General features: G+C 43.7%; 1 protein-coding gene across 9 annotated transcripts in view; it reads right to left on the bottom strand.

Moving 5' to 3' along the window:
* The window catches only part of LOC139165078 (rho guanine nucleotide exchange factor 18-like), a 108,657-nt gene that overhangs the window by 34,952 nt on the left and 57,150 nt on the right, over positions 1-16,555 (bottom strand). For all 9 annotated transcript variants that reach the window (XM_070748026.1, XM_070748053.1, XM_070748034.1 and 6 more), the window contains 6 exons: positions 16,240-16,352; positions 11,943-12,083; positions 9,738-9,988; positions 8,589-8,714; positions 5,928-6,045; positions 138-386 (listed from right to left, as the gene is read on the bottom strand). In XM_070748026.1, coding sequence (XP_070604127.1) covers positions 138-386; positions 5,928-6,045; positions 8,589-8,714; positions 9,738-9,988; positions 11,943-12,083; positions 16,240-16,352 — 998 coding nt within the window. The remainder of the gene's footprint in view (positions 1-137; positions 387-5,927; positions 6,046-8,588; positions 8,715-9,737; positions 9,989-11,942; positions 12,084-16,239; positions 16,353-16,555) is intronic.

Genomic DNA, 16,555 nt, shown 5'->3' with positions numbered 1-16,555 from the left:
TTTCCAACTATAAAGTGCCTTTGCTTTTACCAGCGTGTCTGGCTGCTTTTTTCAGTCGGTGTTGAAGTCTGGGGGCACCCAGACAGAACACTGAGCAATGCAGTAAACACCTGAAAAGGAGAACCCACAGAATTCACCTTTTAGGCGCCCAGAAGCAGCTTTCCAGTACAGCATCTCGGCCAGGAGGAGGCGCCGCTGAAGCATATCCTCCTTCCGAAAGATAAGGCCATTCTTAAACTTTCCAGAAGACTTGAGTTCCATCTTGGTTACAATTTCCTGGAGGTGCTGCTCTTTCCCAAACTCATCCACCTTAGTGTCGACAGCTGTGATGGCCTCCTTGATAAGCGACAGTGCCTTGGTCAGGTCTTCGTACTCCTTTACGGTGACTGCAAAAAAGACCATGTTTAGGAAAGCTACAGTGCGTATTCATTCTCTGCCAACTGGATTAGTCCGTATAACAAAAAAATGGCACAAACATTTTGTAGCATTCTACAAATTTTAGTTTTTTAAATATTAGATTTGTATTTTACATTGTGTTTACTATTGCTGTGAGCCGCCCCGAGTCTACGGAGAGGGGCGGCATACACATTTAATAAGTAAGTAAGTAAGTAAGTAAGTAAGTAAGTAAGTAAGTAAGTAAGTAAGTACGGTAAGTACGGTAAGTAAGTAAATAAATAGCCAAATTGATTGCAGGAGAAAACATTTAGAGACCAGAGATAAAATACCATAAAATTAAATCATTCTAAATCTGTTAATTATGACCTTTCACTCATTCTTTTAAGTGACTAACAGCATAGATTTTAGATTATACATTCTGTATTTTTCAATGTATAACACACACCTTTTTCCTCCCTAAAAGAGGCCGATAATTTGGGTGCGTCTTATACTCTGAATGTAGCTTTTTTTCCCCAGCCCTAACTAGGTGCTAACAATCTTCCCAGTTCTTAATTTGCAGGCTCGATCATTGTTTCTCTCTGTGAAGAATGTTTTCCAAGCCCTAAGTCTTTGAAGGGTTTTTTTCATTGCTCTAACTTGCTCTGAGTAAGTTTCTTTCCAGCCCTAAGGAGATGCTAATGATGTTCCCAGCTCTTACTGGCTTGCTTTCATTGTTACTCTATAAGAATTAAAAAAAAAAACATTAAGCCCTTAACCAGGGGATAAAATAATGTGCTGAAGCTGACCAGACTAAGGACGCTAACCAGATGAATACCTGGTGTTGTGATTTCGTCTGAGGCCCCTCAGGGAACGGCTGATCCTCTGCCGGCTTCCTGCTCAGAGGGGGAGGATGAGGAACAGGAGGTTCAGGCAGACGGGGAGGAGGAATCTCAGGCTGAGGGAGAGGGAGGACAGCCAGAGTCCCCCGAGAGGGAGCTCTCCCCAGCAAGCAGCCTGGATTCCTTAGATGAAAATGCACAAGCAATAATCGATCTCCGGCAGAGAAGAGCAACACAACGAAGGGGACAATTAGCCAGGTACTTTCAGCACTAGAGGCAACAGCTGGGTTTGGGTGTGGTGCTCTCTGGAAAGGCTGAAAAGGCAGACCCACCCTTCCTGGCTTGTGGAGTATTATCTTTGGGAGTCCTGGGACCTGGCTGTGATCTTTGGCGTCTTGGAATTCTGGTTTGTGACTTTGAATACTGAAACCTTGGGGGGAAAAGGTGTGGGTCTTATTCTCTACAGTGGTGGGTGTGCCAGCAAGAAGTCTGCTGTATTGTCTGGCCATCAGGACTCTGTTGTGAAGTCTCATAGCCTGCCTGTTGGGAAGAACAGGTTTTTCTCTGTGTTTATTTTTCAAACTATAAAGTGCTTTTGCTTTTACCAGCGTGTCTGGCTGCTTTTTCCAGTTGGTGTTGAAGTCTGGGGGCACCCAGACAGAACACCTGGTAAGCAGATTCTTTTCCCTATGTTCCTCCCCAAAAACTAAGGCATGTCTTATATTCCGGTGTGTCTTATACTCCGAAAAATATGGTATGTTTTGCACAGTATTAATAAACAATATACAAGTAGTCCTCGCGAATCTAACTGAGCCTGGAATTACAGTCAAAAGTCATGGCAGCTGTTAACTGGGTGACCATCCGATTTTCTGACCTTTTTGTGGTGGTCGCTAAGTGACTATCACAGTTCTTAAACGAATCTACTGTATGCAATGGGAATTTTTTGCTGGAAACTAGAAATAAATACCAGCTTCCAGGGGGGAAAAGGCCTAAATCATGATCACATGACCACAGGATACTATAAATGGTCATAAATGCAGGCTGGTTGCCAAACATCGAAAATGTGATCCTGTGACACTGGGGGGAGGGGCAACTGTCAGAATTTTGAAACCAGGTCATAAGTAGAGGTCCAGCAAATATGGGCAGAACTATGTAGTTTTCTTGGCAGCAGTACTAAAGTGCTTTTCCACTATTTTTTTTTCTGAGTCAATTAGAGTAGTTGAGAATGAACCTATATACAAGTTAGTGAGTTTATTTATTTATTGCTAGGTTTGGCTCTGCTTAAGGGTTTGGGTTTTTTTATACATTAGCTATCCAGAAGATGTTGTTTGATGCTACCAAAAGGGGGAAGAATCGTTTCACCTAATAAATGGATATGCAACCCGATCAATGGGAAGGGACTGTCTTAAAGCATTTCGAAAGGAGCATTATCCAGGATCTAGGGGGGGGGAAAACAATACTGAAAAGTCAAATTCTGCATTTATACAACAGGTGCACCTTGTTCCCTATGTTTGTTTTGTTTGTTTCTTTGATTGATTGATTGATTGATTGATATGCACCCCTCTCCAGGATTATGTTGCCTATATTGGGTGAATTGTGCTCCCTAGTGAGCCCTCCCAATAAAGCAGGGGTGTCAAACTCAAGGCCCAGGGGCCAGATGTGGCCCATGAGGTACTTAAGATTTGGCCCGCAGTGCTGCCCTGGAAACAGCGAAGGTTCGGTTGCTTCTGCGAGAATAACTTTTATATGGTATGGCTAGCTGATGAGGCCAAAATAAGGCCAAAATAGATCTATCCTAGTCTCCCTTAATTTTCAAATTCAGCAAAAAAACCATGTGAAAATATATATGTGTGTGTGTGTGTGTGTGTGTGTGTGTGTGTCACATGTTTAAGCTGAATTTGAAAATTAAGGGAGACTAGGATAGATCTATTTCGGCCTTATTTTGGCCTCATCAGCTAGCCATACCCACTGGGACTTGAACCTGCAACCTTTGCCTTGTAAGGCAGAGAATTATCCTCTAGACTACAGTATCCAATCCCTTCAGCTCTGTACCAGGGAAGGGTTACATTTTGTGTCGAATCACCCTGGTATATTGAAGGAACATCACAGCTCCTTTTTTGCCTCTCGGCCCAACCCAGGGCCATTTATATATATATACACACACACACACACACACACACACACACACACGCTGGTGTTTCTGTCCTTGTTCTAAGGCGAACACTCCGAGACCTAAGCTGCCTTCCTTCTATAAATACTGGTGGCTGGGTGTGGTTTATATTTGTTTTCGTAGATTTTCACGGGTATATGTATGTAGATTGTTCTGAGTTCGGGTTTTGCCCCGTGTAATATTTTGAGTGTCTATGGCTATGCGACGTTTCGGTGAAATCACATTCACCATCATCAGGCTGAAGTTATAGCCTTCGTGTTGCTGTAAATATAGAATGTTTGCAACTGCCATTTGTTCCTTATATATAGTGTTGGGGGTGGAGATTTGGTTTGAATGTAGCAAATAGATTGGGTGACTATGTTTTAATGATTTGATTGGTTGGTGGAATCACATTTAGTTGAAGGATTGACATGGTGATGATTATGATATGTTTTTTTGTTTAAGGCTGGTTTCCAAATCTCTGGTAGGCGACTAAACGAAGCTTATAACTTCACAACTAACTAACTTCACAACTAACTAACTTCATAACTAACACAAAGCTTATAACTTCAGAGACGGTATTCGGGTTTCTTCCCGTGTAGGATTTGGAAATTTCTGCAAAGACTAAGGGCTTGGAAAACATTCTTCTCAGAGAGTAACAATGAACGAGCCTGCAAATTAAGAACTGGGAAGATCGTTAGCACCTAGTTAGGGCTGGGGGGGAAAAAAGCTACATTCAGAGTATAAGACGCACCCAAATTATCGGCCTCTTTTAGGGAGGAAAAAGGTGTGTCTTATACACTGAAAAATAAGATATGTATAATCTAAAACCTATGCTGCTAGTCACTCAAAAGAATGAGTGAAAGGTCATAATTAACAGATTTAGAATGATTTAATTTTATGGTATTTATGGTATATATATATAAAAGGCTCTTAGGCTCTGTTTTCAGCTGCCATGGCCTCTTGCAACCCTCTGCCCATGAAAACAGAGCTCAGGACGGCCCCAAGCTGCATTTTCACTGGCAGAAGGTTGAAGGCCGTGGCAGCCGAAACCGGAACTCGGGAGCCTGTTTTCGGTGGCAGAGTGCTTGGGCCACCACAAGCAACCTGACAGTAGTGATGCCAAGCTAGTCATGCCCTCTCCCGCACCTCCCTGAGGTAAAACACAACCCTGAGGTGGCCCTCAATGAAATCGAGTTTGACCCGCCTGTGATAAAAGGTAGGAGGAGTCAAAAGTGGCTAAATAAGTGCCTCTAATAAGTCACGTTTTTCACCTGAATCTCTTATATCAACAGAAAACTCATTTTCAGGGTTGTCTATTTTTATGGTGCCAAAGCAACATTACTCAGATACAGGATTAACCAGTCAGGTGGAGATGGACTCAAAGATTTGCAGAAAAAAAGAAAAAAAGAGAAAAACATTTCTGGAGGCCGGAAGGAGGAGCAGCTCAATGAGAACTTTAAAAAGCGATTGAGCTTCACAGAATGACTCACGTCAGAGCAAAAGGCCGATAAGAACAACATGAGCAAGAAGTTCCTTATTTAAGATCAGCAGGCCAAATTTAATATTCCAAAGAGAAGAAAGTGCACCTATATCATGGGGTTAACATGACACAGCTCCAAAGTGTGAAATGGTTGGAAGTCAATTATTGACACAAATGTTTTGTCTTTCCCTTGGGTGTCTGAGAAAGACACCGACTCAATAAATAACTCATCGTTTTGGTCAATGCTTCCCTCTCAACTGGGCAGGGTCTTTGGGGGACAGAAGCCGATTAATAAATGCTATTTTGCCAATTTTATAATTGGGCAAGCCAAGCATGAGAGACAATTCTCTTTATTCCAATATACCCGGAAATGTCTGGAAACTTCAGATCGTGCAGAATGCAGCTGCGAGAGCTATCATGGGCTTTCCCAAATATGCCCATGTTACACCAACACTCCGCAGTCTGCATTGGTTGCCGATCAGTTTCCGGTCACAATTCAAAGTGTTGGTTATGACCTATAAAGCCCTTCATGGCACCGGACCAGATTATCTCAGGGACCGCCTTCTGTTGCACGAATCCCAGCGACCAGTTAGGTCCTACAGAGTGGATCTTCTCCGGGTCCCGTCAACTAAGCAATGTCGCTTGGCGGGACCCAGGGAAAGAGCCTTCTCTGTGGCGGCCTCGGCCCTCTGGAACCAACTCCCCCCAGAGATTAGAATTGCCCCCACCCTCCTTGCCTTTTGTAAGCTACTTAAAACCCACCTCTGCCGTCAGGCATGGGGGAATTGAGATCCTCTTCCCCCTAGGCCTTTACAATTCTATGCATGGTATGTATGTTTGGTTTTTATATTAATGGGTTTTTAATCGTTTTTAACATCAGATTACTATTGTACATTGTTTTTATTGTTGCTGTTTGCCGCCCCGAGTCTCCGGAGAGGGGCGGCATACAAATCCAATAAATAAATAAATACCCATGCTGGATACCCATACTTCACAAAATCGAGTTTGACACTATGTGATGAAGGATAAAAGGAGTCAAAAGTGGCTAAATAAATGCCTCTAATAAAGTCACGTTTTTCACCTTCTGTGTTATGAATGATGCGTTCCACCAAGACAGGATACTTCATGATGCGCTGGGTGACTAAAAGATTGCATTCTTGGACACCGAGCCGTCTCACAATGGAAGAATTGCTGATTTTCTGAAATATATCACATGCGTCAAATATAGTTACTAACAGGTGAATTTGATACCACGCCTTTCATTTCTTTTGTCAAAAGGTAGAGGAAATTAAGAAAAATAACCTATCATGTTGCTTTTGATCTTTCCCCCAACTAACAATCTGAAGTTAGTTGGGGGAAAGATCAAAAGCAACATGAGTAAATATGATTTTACTGAAAGAGTAGTAGATTCTTGGAACAAACTTCCAGCAGACGTGGTAGATAAATCCACAGTAACTGAATTTAAACATGCCTGGGATAAACATATATCCATCCTAAGATAAAATACAGAAAATAGTATAAGGGCAGACTAGATGGACCATGAGGTCTTTTTCTGCCGTCAGACTTCTATGTTTCTATGTCTCTATCCTCTCCTTCTTCTTTGGTATGTGAAAACATGCATTGAAGTTTTAATTTGTCTTAAATCTGTCCCCTTTTTCTAACCAACTGTTTTTCAATTACCACAACCTCTCTCTCTTCAGTAAACGAATCTGCAGTTTTTTCTGTGCACAGAATTACATTATAATTCTTACTCTTTGTTCCTCCTTCTCTCTTCTTGGCTCCCAGAGAAAAGTCTTGCTGCATCACATTTCAAAAAACTTTCTAATCTAGACCCTGACTAGTGTATATGAGAAGAATAATAAATCACTGAGGAAATAGGCATAGGAGTCAACTCTTTCTTGAGTTACACTGTTGTTAACAGTTAAGTACCTTTAGTCAAGGTTGATCCCTAATGTTACACTTCTCTTGGTTATAATGCACGTAATCTTTGATATACAACCACAATTGTGACCAGAGTTTCTTTTCTTTTTTAAAGAAAATTTTTATTTACAAATAAATATGACAAACAAAACATTTTAAAACAGTGGACGTTACGTGACAAGTCAGTTTACATTTCTCATGATATTCATTAACTTATTCATACTTATACAGCTAATATTAACAATTCATTTACAGTTTCTATACATTCTTTCAAATAGGTCTTTCCCTCTTTCACCTCCCCCCCCCCCCGATATTTAAGCTTCTATTTCTTTCTCCTTAATCATCACATCTTTTCTTTTAACTACTTAAGAACTTAATTTGTTCCGTGACCAGTTCTTAAGTAGAAAAGTTTGTAAGTAGAAGCCATTTTTCCCATAGGAATCAATATAAAAGCAAATAATGCATGCAAACCCCGTAGGGAAGATATAAAAGCTTGGAATTTGGGTGGGAGGAGGAGGAGGAAGAAGAGGAGGAGGACAGTTGTTGCCCAGAGCGAAGGGAGCGTTTCTTTTCTCTGGGCGCTGGCAGAGGTTTATTCCCTCTCCAAGCACCTAGAGAAAGGAAAATGTTTTGTTCGCTCTGGACTGCCTTAAGCACCACCAAAAGGCTCCTATGGCAGCCCAGAAAAACCCGAGAAGGCCAGGATTAAAGAGGGAATGGCAGGAAACTGGCCAGGCCTTCGTGCTGCTCTCAAATTTCCTGGGAAATTTTCCCGGGCTCGGGTTCTTAAGTAGAATATGATTCTTAAGAAGAGTAAAAAAAATCTTGAACACCCAGTTCTTATCTAGAAAAGTTCTTAAGTAGAGGTACCACTGTATCTATTTTGAACTTTTCCATTTTTCCCATCCAACAATAAAATCTATCCCAGCATTTACAATAGTCCGAATCTTCTTTATTTTTAAGTTCATATCTTAATTTATCCATTTCAGCGCAGGCTGTTATTTTTTCAATTACCTCTACATCTTTCGGTATATTATCATTTTTCCATGCTTGTGACCAGAGTTTCCAGTTGCCCCACTTTTTTTGGTCACAGCTATTAAGCAAATCACTGCGGAGGTGAAGTAAATCACATGGTCATTAAGCGAATCAGGTTTCCCCATTGATTTTGGCTGTTGAAAACAGCCTGCAAATTATGATTCATGCGATTCCAGCACCTGCAACCGTCATAATTACATGCCAGTTGCCAAGCAGAAGGATTTTGGTCATGTGACCGTGGGGATGCGGCAGTGGTCATAAGTGCAAGGACCATTCCTAGGTCACTTTTTTTCAGCACCACTGTAACTTCGAATGGTTGTTAAAATGAATGTCAAGGACTACCTGTACATGATCATAGTGTACACTGGCTTTTTTAAAAAAAAGCTTTCCGTTTGGACACTTTGCCTAATAAATAAATAAAGTTGACAATCATTAAGTGTTGTACCTTATGATTCTTAACAAATGTATCTTTTTCTTTAATGTACACTTAGAGCAGATGCACCAAAGACAAATTCCTTGTGTGTGCAATCACACTTAATAAATAATTCTATTCTATTCTATTCTATTCTAAAAACCCTCACTGGCATATGGTATCAGGTCTTACACAGGAAGGAACAATGAACTGTCCAAAGGCCTCTTTTACTCCACCTCTGTGCATTGTGCATAACATTTTTTGAAATGACTAAGAACAGAGTCAGGTGTGCCACTGCTATATTAGATTTCAGCAGAACCAAAAGAATGACAGCATGGGATCAGTTCCCATTTGGGATCATCTCTCGTCTTTTACCTTAATCAAGTTTTGGAACTTCTTGCTTTGCTGCATCAGCTCTTTATAGTAGCTCACGGCATCGTTGTGGCTGCTACAGTAAATGCCATATTTCTCCTTCAATTTATCTCCCGTTTTTCCTGAAAACTAAATAAGGAAAACACAGTCAGGAACCACCGACATTTGGGAGAAAAGCAAACTGCACCCAGCACACTCTGGGTTATCTGGAGAATAGACATCACAGTTGGTATGTTATTTTTTCCAAAAAAGTGAAAAAAAGTGAGAATAAGGTATTGAGAATTGAGTAATTTCTGAAGTAGTGCATGACACAGTCCTCCGAGTCTATGGAGACGGGCAGCATACAAATCTAATAAATAATAATAATAATAATAAAATGCAGGTGGACAGAGAAATAAAACAGCCATTCCCCACTATGGGGAGATTATATTTTGAGACACAGACTAACTCAGTATTATCTCTGCTGACAAGAACCAAAGATAGAAAATAGCCTTTTTCCTGGACTTACCACTTGGAATACATTTACCTGCAGTTCACAAGCAAAGCTAGTGGCTCTAATATGTACCTAAGAGTTGTAGTTTTTTTCTTCATATATATCACGAGAGCCCACTGGCCTATTTTCCAGGCCTGCTTTTCAGGCAAAATTCCACCTCTGAACTAAATAAAGTATTTTATACCTTAGGATGCCCCCCGCCCCACTGCTGCCTATCCAATCCCAATTCCATTAGCAAAATCTTGGCCTTCTCTAGGTCCTGTCGACTAAACAATGTCGTCTGGCGGGACCCAGGGGAAGAGCCTTCTCTGTGGCGGCCCTGACTCTCTGGAACTTATACATGGTATGCTTGTGTGTATAATTGGTTCTTTAAATTGGGTTTTTTTAGATTACTTTTAATATTAGATTTGTTTACATTGTCTTTTTTATTGTTGTTAGCCGCCCCGAGTCTTCGGAGAGGGGCAGCATAGCATACAAACCAAAGCAAACCAAACCAAACCAAACCAAAGCAAACAAAAATAAATAAATAAATAAATAAATCTACACCTCTAATGCTCACCTGTCGCACCAGGATGCCCCCAATGTTAAATCTACACCTCTAATGCTCACCTGTCGCACCAGGATGTTCCCAATGTTAAATCTACACCTCTAATGCTCACCTGTTGCACCAGGAGGTCCCCAATGTTCCAGATGATATAGTTGCATTCGCTTCCTTCTTCCAAAGACTCCTTCCGACGTTCCTTCAGCTGGAAGAGGAAGGCTCTGTGGAGCTCCAGCAAATCGTCCACGCACGGGAAAAGGCGGTGGAGATCAGAATTGCTGAACTGCAGCTCCTCTCGCATGGCCTGGGAGTAGACCTTCAGCATGATTTTCAGAGTCCGGACATGGTGCATCTCTGTCCTCATCAGCTCTAAAGGGAGAAGACATCAACATCCTCTCTGACTGGCCAGAGACATACTCACCGAGAAAGCCAAGAACTCAACACAGACTTCTTTACCACAGTGATGACGAACCTATGGCACGGGTGCCACAGGTGGCATGTGGAGCCATGTCTTCTGGCACGCAAGCTGTTGCCCTAGCTCAGCTCCAGTGTGCATGTGTGTGCCGGCCAGCTGATTCTTGGCTCACACAGAGGCTCCACATGGGCGTCCGCCTCGATCCACAGCTCACATTAGAGAATCATCTTTCAGCTGTGGTGAGGGGGGCGTTTGCCCAGGTTCGCCTGGTGCACCAGTTGCAGCCCTATTTGGATCGGGTGTCACTGCTCACAGTCACTCATGCCCTCATCATCTTGAGGCTCGACTACTGCAATGCTCTCTACATGGGGCTACCTTGGAAAAGTGTTTGGAAACTCCAGATCGTGCAGAATGCAGCTGCGAGAACAATCATGGGCTTCCCTAAATATGCCCATGTTACACCAACACTCCGCAGTCTGCATTGGTTGCCGATCAGTTTCCGGTCACAATTCAAAGTGTTGGTTATGACCTATAAAGCCCTTCATGGCACCGGACCAGATTATCTCAGGGACCGCTTTCTGCTGCACGAATCCCAGCGACCAGTTAGGTCCCACAGAGTGACCTTCCCCGGGTCCCGTCAACTAAACTAAGTCGTTTGGCGGGACCCAGGGGAAGAGCCTTCTCTGTGGCGGCCCTGGCCCTTTGGAACCAACTCCCCCCAGAAATTAGAATTGCCCCCACCCTCCTCGCCTTTCGTAAGCTTCTTAAAACCCACCTCTGCCGTCAGGCATGGGGTAACTGAGATATTCTTTCCCCCTAGGCCTTTACAATTTACGCATGGTGTGTCTGTATGTATATTTGGTTTTTATAATAAGGGTTTTTTTAGTTATTTTAGTATTGGATTGGATTGTTACATGTTGTTTTTATCATTGTTGTTAGCCGCCCCGAGTCTACGGAGAGGGGTGGCATACAAATCCAATCAATCAATCAATAAATAAATAAATAGGACCAGATTATCTCCAAGACCGCCTTCTGCCGCACGAATCCCAGCGACCGGTTAGGTCCCACAGAGTTGGTCTCCTTAGGGTCCCATCGACCAAACAATGTCGGCTGGCGGGACCTAGGGGAAGAGCCTTCTCTGTGGGGGGCCCGGCCCTCTGGAATCAGCTCCCCCCAGAGATTCATACTGCTCCCACCATCCTTGCCTTCCAAAAAAGTTTAAAAACTCATCTTTGCCGCCAAGCCTGGGGTTCCTTAGACCTTCCGCCCTGACCGATGAATACTTAGTTTGACTGCTGAATGAATGATATTGATAGTTTTTTAATTAGAATTTTAAGATTGTTTTTTAAGGTATAATTGGATTGTTATTATTGTTTCCTGTTTTTCTGTACATGCTGGGAGCCGCCCCGAGTCCTCGGAGAGGGGCGGCATATAAATCCAATTAAATCTAAATCTAAATCTGGGAAGGCGTTTTCGGCTTCTAGAGTCTCTGGGGGCATGGGGGAGGGCGCTTTTACCCTCCCCTGACTCCAGGGAAGCCTTTGGAGCCTGGGGAGGGTGAAGCACGACCCTACTGGGCCCACCAGAAGTTGGGAAACAGGCCATTTCCAGCCTCTCGAAGGCCTCCATGGGGCGGGGAAGCTGTTTTCGCCCTCCCCAGGCATTGAATTATGGGTGTGGGCGCTCGCTCTTTCGGCACCCGAGGAAAAAAAAGTTCACCATCAATGCTTTCCCGTCTTGTCAACTTCCAAAAAAAGGGGAGCACACCAGACCACAATCAATAGTCTATGTTCAATTTCAAGACAAGCACTACTTTCAGGTTAAAATTTGGCATACATGTGAACGAAAGCAGCAGCAGAGCCCATATTGTCAATTAAAGTCTGGTGTTGAAGAGGCAGAAAAGCTTACCGTATATGACATCCTGCCTTTTAATAACGTCCCGCTCCTGTAGCTTCACATAGGACTGTTCTACTGCCAGACTCCAAGACTGAGCAGCAAACTCCCGACCGTCTGTCTCCAGTTCATTCCTCAAGGAGGCAAACTGAACATCTGGAAGGGGAAAAGGAACAGCTCAGATGAGAAGGTAGGTATATGGATTCAGAGAAGCATTCAAAATGCCATTATCGGTGGAAACAAAGAGATCAGTGCTGTTATCACCAGAGTGGACATCTAAAGGACTGCATAATGATTCTTAATTTGCAAACGGTCAGATGCTCAAAAAATTATTATAAAATGTATACTGCACTATCAATTCCGTGCTACAGGTGTGGAAAATGAAGGATTCTAATCTAGAAACAGGCTATTTCAAGTTTTCCAGAAGTATTTTGAATAAGAGCTGTGGAAGGCAGTATTGCAGGCTAACACACTGCTCACTCCAGGAGTTTGAGTCTCACCAGTTAAGGTTGACTCAGCCTTCCATCCTTCCAAGGTGGGTAAAATGAGAATCCAGATTGCTGGGTGCAATGTGCTATCTCTGCTTAGAGAGGGCTGCAAAGCATTACGTCTTTGTGCTATAAGTCTAAGCGCTATTTCTATTCTAACTTTGAAAAGGGTTTATTATTATTATTGTTGTTGTTGTTATTATTATTATTATTATTATTATTATTATTATTATTATTATTATTATTATGTCAATACAACACAGCAAATGAGATCACTATGCTGGATTTCGTATTTCATCACCAGTCGGGTGCTTCCCAAGCACCTAGGACTGCGTGATGTAGCGGCGAATTATGTTTGCCGATCCCAGTAAAGCGGCCTTTTGCATGTGACAGATGGAGATTTTGTCAATTCCGATGGTTTTCAAATGTCCACTGAGATCTTTTGGCACTGCACCCAGTGTGCCAAGTACCACTGGGACCACTTTCACTGGCTTATGCCAGAGTCGTTGCAGCTCGATTTTTAGATCTTCGTATTTCACTGATTTCTCTAGCTGCTTCTCCTCAATTCTGCTGTCTCCTGGGATTGCGATGTCGATGATCCATACTTTCTTTTTCTCCACAATCACAGTGTCTGGTGTGTTATGCTTCAGAATTCGGTCAGTCTGAAGTCAGAAGTCCCACAGTAGTTTTGATTGCTCATTTTCGACCACTTTTTCGGGCTTATGATCCCACCAGTTCTTTGCCACTGGTAAATGGTAGTTCCGGCACAAGTTCCAGTGGATCATCTGTGCCACAGCATCATGTCTATGCTTGTAGTCAGTCTGTGCAATCTTTTTGCAGCAGCTGAGTATGTGATTGATTGTTTCATCTGTTTCTTTACCGAATCTGCACTTTGGATTATTATTATTATTATTATTATTATTATTATTATTATTATTATTATTTAGATTTGTATGCCGCCCTTCTCCAAAGACTCGGGGCGGCTCACAGGATCTCTTATTCTAAGATCAGGGGATTTTTGGAAGAATCTGTTGCACAAACCTGTCCTTTGTTAACTCCAGCAATAAACTGCTCTGAGAGATGAGGCAGACTCATCTCTTAAGTGTGTCAGACTCTTGGTGGACTTTATAGTCAAATGCTCTCCATGCTACCCTGTCAAACGCAGCTTCTTTCATTTGTCAAATGTTAAACTTCTCATCAGATTTGATGTCATCAAGCCAGCATGTCCTCTGCCTGCCCCTTCTTCTTGCTCCACTAACCGTTCCTAGCATCCTAGAGCCGGGCTGGCACAGCAGGTAGAGTGCTGTCCTGCAGGCCACTGAAGCTGACTGTAGATCTGTAGGTCAGCGGTTCAAATCTCATCCCCGGCTCAAGGTTGACTCAGCCTTCCATCCTTCGGAGGTGGGTAAAATGAGGACCCGGATTGTGGGGGCAATATGCTGGCTCTGTTAAAAGGTGCTATTGCTAACATGTTGTAAGCCACCCTGTGTAAGGAGAAGGGTGGCATAAAAACCAAATAAATAAATTAAATAAATAAATTAAACAAATAAATTAAATAAATAAATTAAATAAATAAAATTAGATTAAATTAGATTAAATTAGATTAAATTAGATTAATTAATAAATAAATCCTTTGCATTCTCCAAAAGCCATAGAATGATGGAGTTGGGAGGGATCTTGGCGGTCATTTAATCCCACTCCCTCTACAGGAGCAGGAGAATCTGTACCCCTGGTGGCGAACCTGTGGCATGTGTGCCAAAGGTAGCATGCAGAGCTCACCCTGACGTACCGTAGCCCCAGCACAGACAAAACACTATCAGACATACACTGAAATGGGCAGGACAGAGTTCTGATTGGTGGAAGCAGTTTCATTCCGCGCCTCCCATTTAAGTTGATAGACAGCGGGGGGCCTGTTTGCAAATGGTCCCCACTCCTTCCCTTCTGTTTTGAAAAACCCTCCCCAGCTCTTTTTCCACCCCCGTTTCCCCCGGGTAGGTGTCATTTCCTTGCCTTCTTTCAAAATTACAGAGATACACAAGCAAATAACCTGTGTGTTGATGAGTTCGCAAAGAATGGCATGTGTTTGTGTGTGTGTTTGTGTAAGACTAGACTAGAGGGATCTTGCACACGGCTCTCTTATCGCTGCAGCAATAACGGATCTCGCCTCCTCGCCCCGTGCTTGGTCCCCTTGGTGTGTTTATTTATTTATTTATTATTTGGATTTGTATGCCGCCCCTCTCCGAAGACTCGGGGTGGCTCTTTCCCTGGGGCAGGATTGTCTCGGATCATGTGCAGAGTGTCTTCACCGTTCAACGCCCCTGCCTCCCCCCCTCCCCAAGGTTCAGACTTGGATTAGGCCTTTCAAATCAACCCCTGCAAATGTTCAGCCCTCGCCAGAGCAATAGAGAGGAGAGGAGGAAAGGACAACTCTTTAGCTTTGCTCTTCTTCAGGCCGGCTCCCTCCCTCCCGCCCTCCTGTACCGGGTGACCCTTCACATTCTTCCCCGCTTCCCTGCCTCATTCCCCACAAGGACCCTTCCCCTGCCTCCTTTCGGGAGCCTGCCTGATCTCCCTTCTAAGACTAGCTGGGCTCTGCTGCCTCCTCCTACCCCCCCACCCCCAGCTCCCTACACCAGCAGCAGGTAAAGGAAGGTCGGCTGAACTGGGACTTTGGCAAGGGGCCCGGAAAAGGTCTGGCCTGGAGAGGGGAAGGCAGCGGTGGGAACCCCACAGATGCTGGGACCTTCACCAGAAGGGCTTGGCTGACCCGGTGCAGGAACGAGGACGGCGGAAGTGTCACCGGGGTGGTGTGTGTGTGCATGTGAGAAAGGAAGGGAAAGAAGGGGGAGAGAGAGACACACACACACAGAGGGAGAGAAACGGAGGGAAAAAAAGTGGGGGAAGAGAGACAGAGAGAGAGACAGAGAGAGCCTTGTAGGGAGAGAGAGAGAGAGAAAGAGAGAGGGGGGGAGGGAGAGATAAAAAGAGAGGAGGGAAAAAGAGAGAAAAAGTGGGAGGGAAAGAGAGAGGGATGGAAAGAGAGAGGGAGGGAGGGAAGGAGGAAAGTGAAAGAGGAGATAGAGAGGGGGAGGGAAAGAGAGACAGAAGAAGGGAAAGAGAAAGAGGGAGGAAAAGACAGGGGAAAAGGGAGAGAGGGGGAAGGGGAGGGAAAGAGAGAGAAAGAGAGAGGGAAGAGAGAGAGGGGAAGGGAGGGAAAAGAGAGTGAGAGAAAGAGAGGGGGGAAAGAGGGAAGGAAGGAGGGAAAGAGAAAGAGAGAGGAAGGGAGAGGGAAAGAGAGGGCGGGAGAGGGAAAGGGGGGAAGAGAGAGGGCGGGAGAGGGAAGAGAGAAATAGAGAGAGGGAGAGAAAGAAAGAGAGAAGGAGAGAGGGAGGGCAAAGAGGGGGAGAGAAAGATGGAGGGAAAGAGAGGAGGCAGAGAGAAAGAAGGGGGGAAAGAGAGAGGGAGAGATAGAGAAAAAGAGTGAAATAGAGAAAGACAGAGAGATGTTTTAGCCTCTAGTTCCCCAATCATCTTTTGTCACTCTTGCCTGCACCCTTTTCACAGTCTCAACATGGGGTGGTTTTTTTTTCATTTTGTGATCAGAATGGCAGTATTTCAAGTATGGCTATATTAAGGCTTTGTTATTAAGGACAAGAGGGCCAGATCTTCAGTCGCTTGACAGAAGATGTGATTCCCATCTTCTTTATTGATGTGAATGGCTTTACACGCATGACATGGCCAAAAGAAAACCAGACGTAGTCTCGTGATTTTACCTTCTAGCGATGTGGCTGATTCCATACGATTTAACAAGAGAAGCTCCTTACCTTCCACAAAAACTGATTCCGTGGTTGATGGTGCCAGTGAGACAACATCTTCAGAGGCTGGTTTAAGTTTCATGAAGCCAGAATCCCCTTCATCCATCTCTCCCCCAGTGACTCTGAACAGTCAAAGGAAAACATTGAACCAGATCAGCTCTTGACCCCAGGATTGAGTCACTGCACAAGCTATTTTCCTATTAGGCTGTTTCTTATTCTGATGAATGGAGCCCGGGCCAAATATCTCCCAGTGAACAACTTAAGTAGAGCAGCAGTCCTGAACTAGTGTTTAGTTTGGAAAGGTATCTTGAGATTGTCAAGGAAG

Source organism: Erythrolamprus reginae, chromosome 1 (genome assembly GCF_031021105.1).
Source record: "Erythrolamprus reginae isolate rEryReg1 chromosome 1, rEryReg1.hap1, whole genome shotgun sequence".
NCBI classification, from domain to species: Eukaryota; Metazoa; Chordata; class Lepidosauria; order Squamata; family Dipsadidae; genus Erythrolamprus; species Erythrolamprus reginae.
The sequence above is the reverse complement of the archived record's forward strand: the minus strand, read 5'-3'. Positions and strand labels throughout refer to the sequence as shown.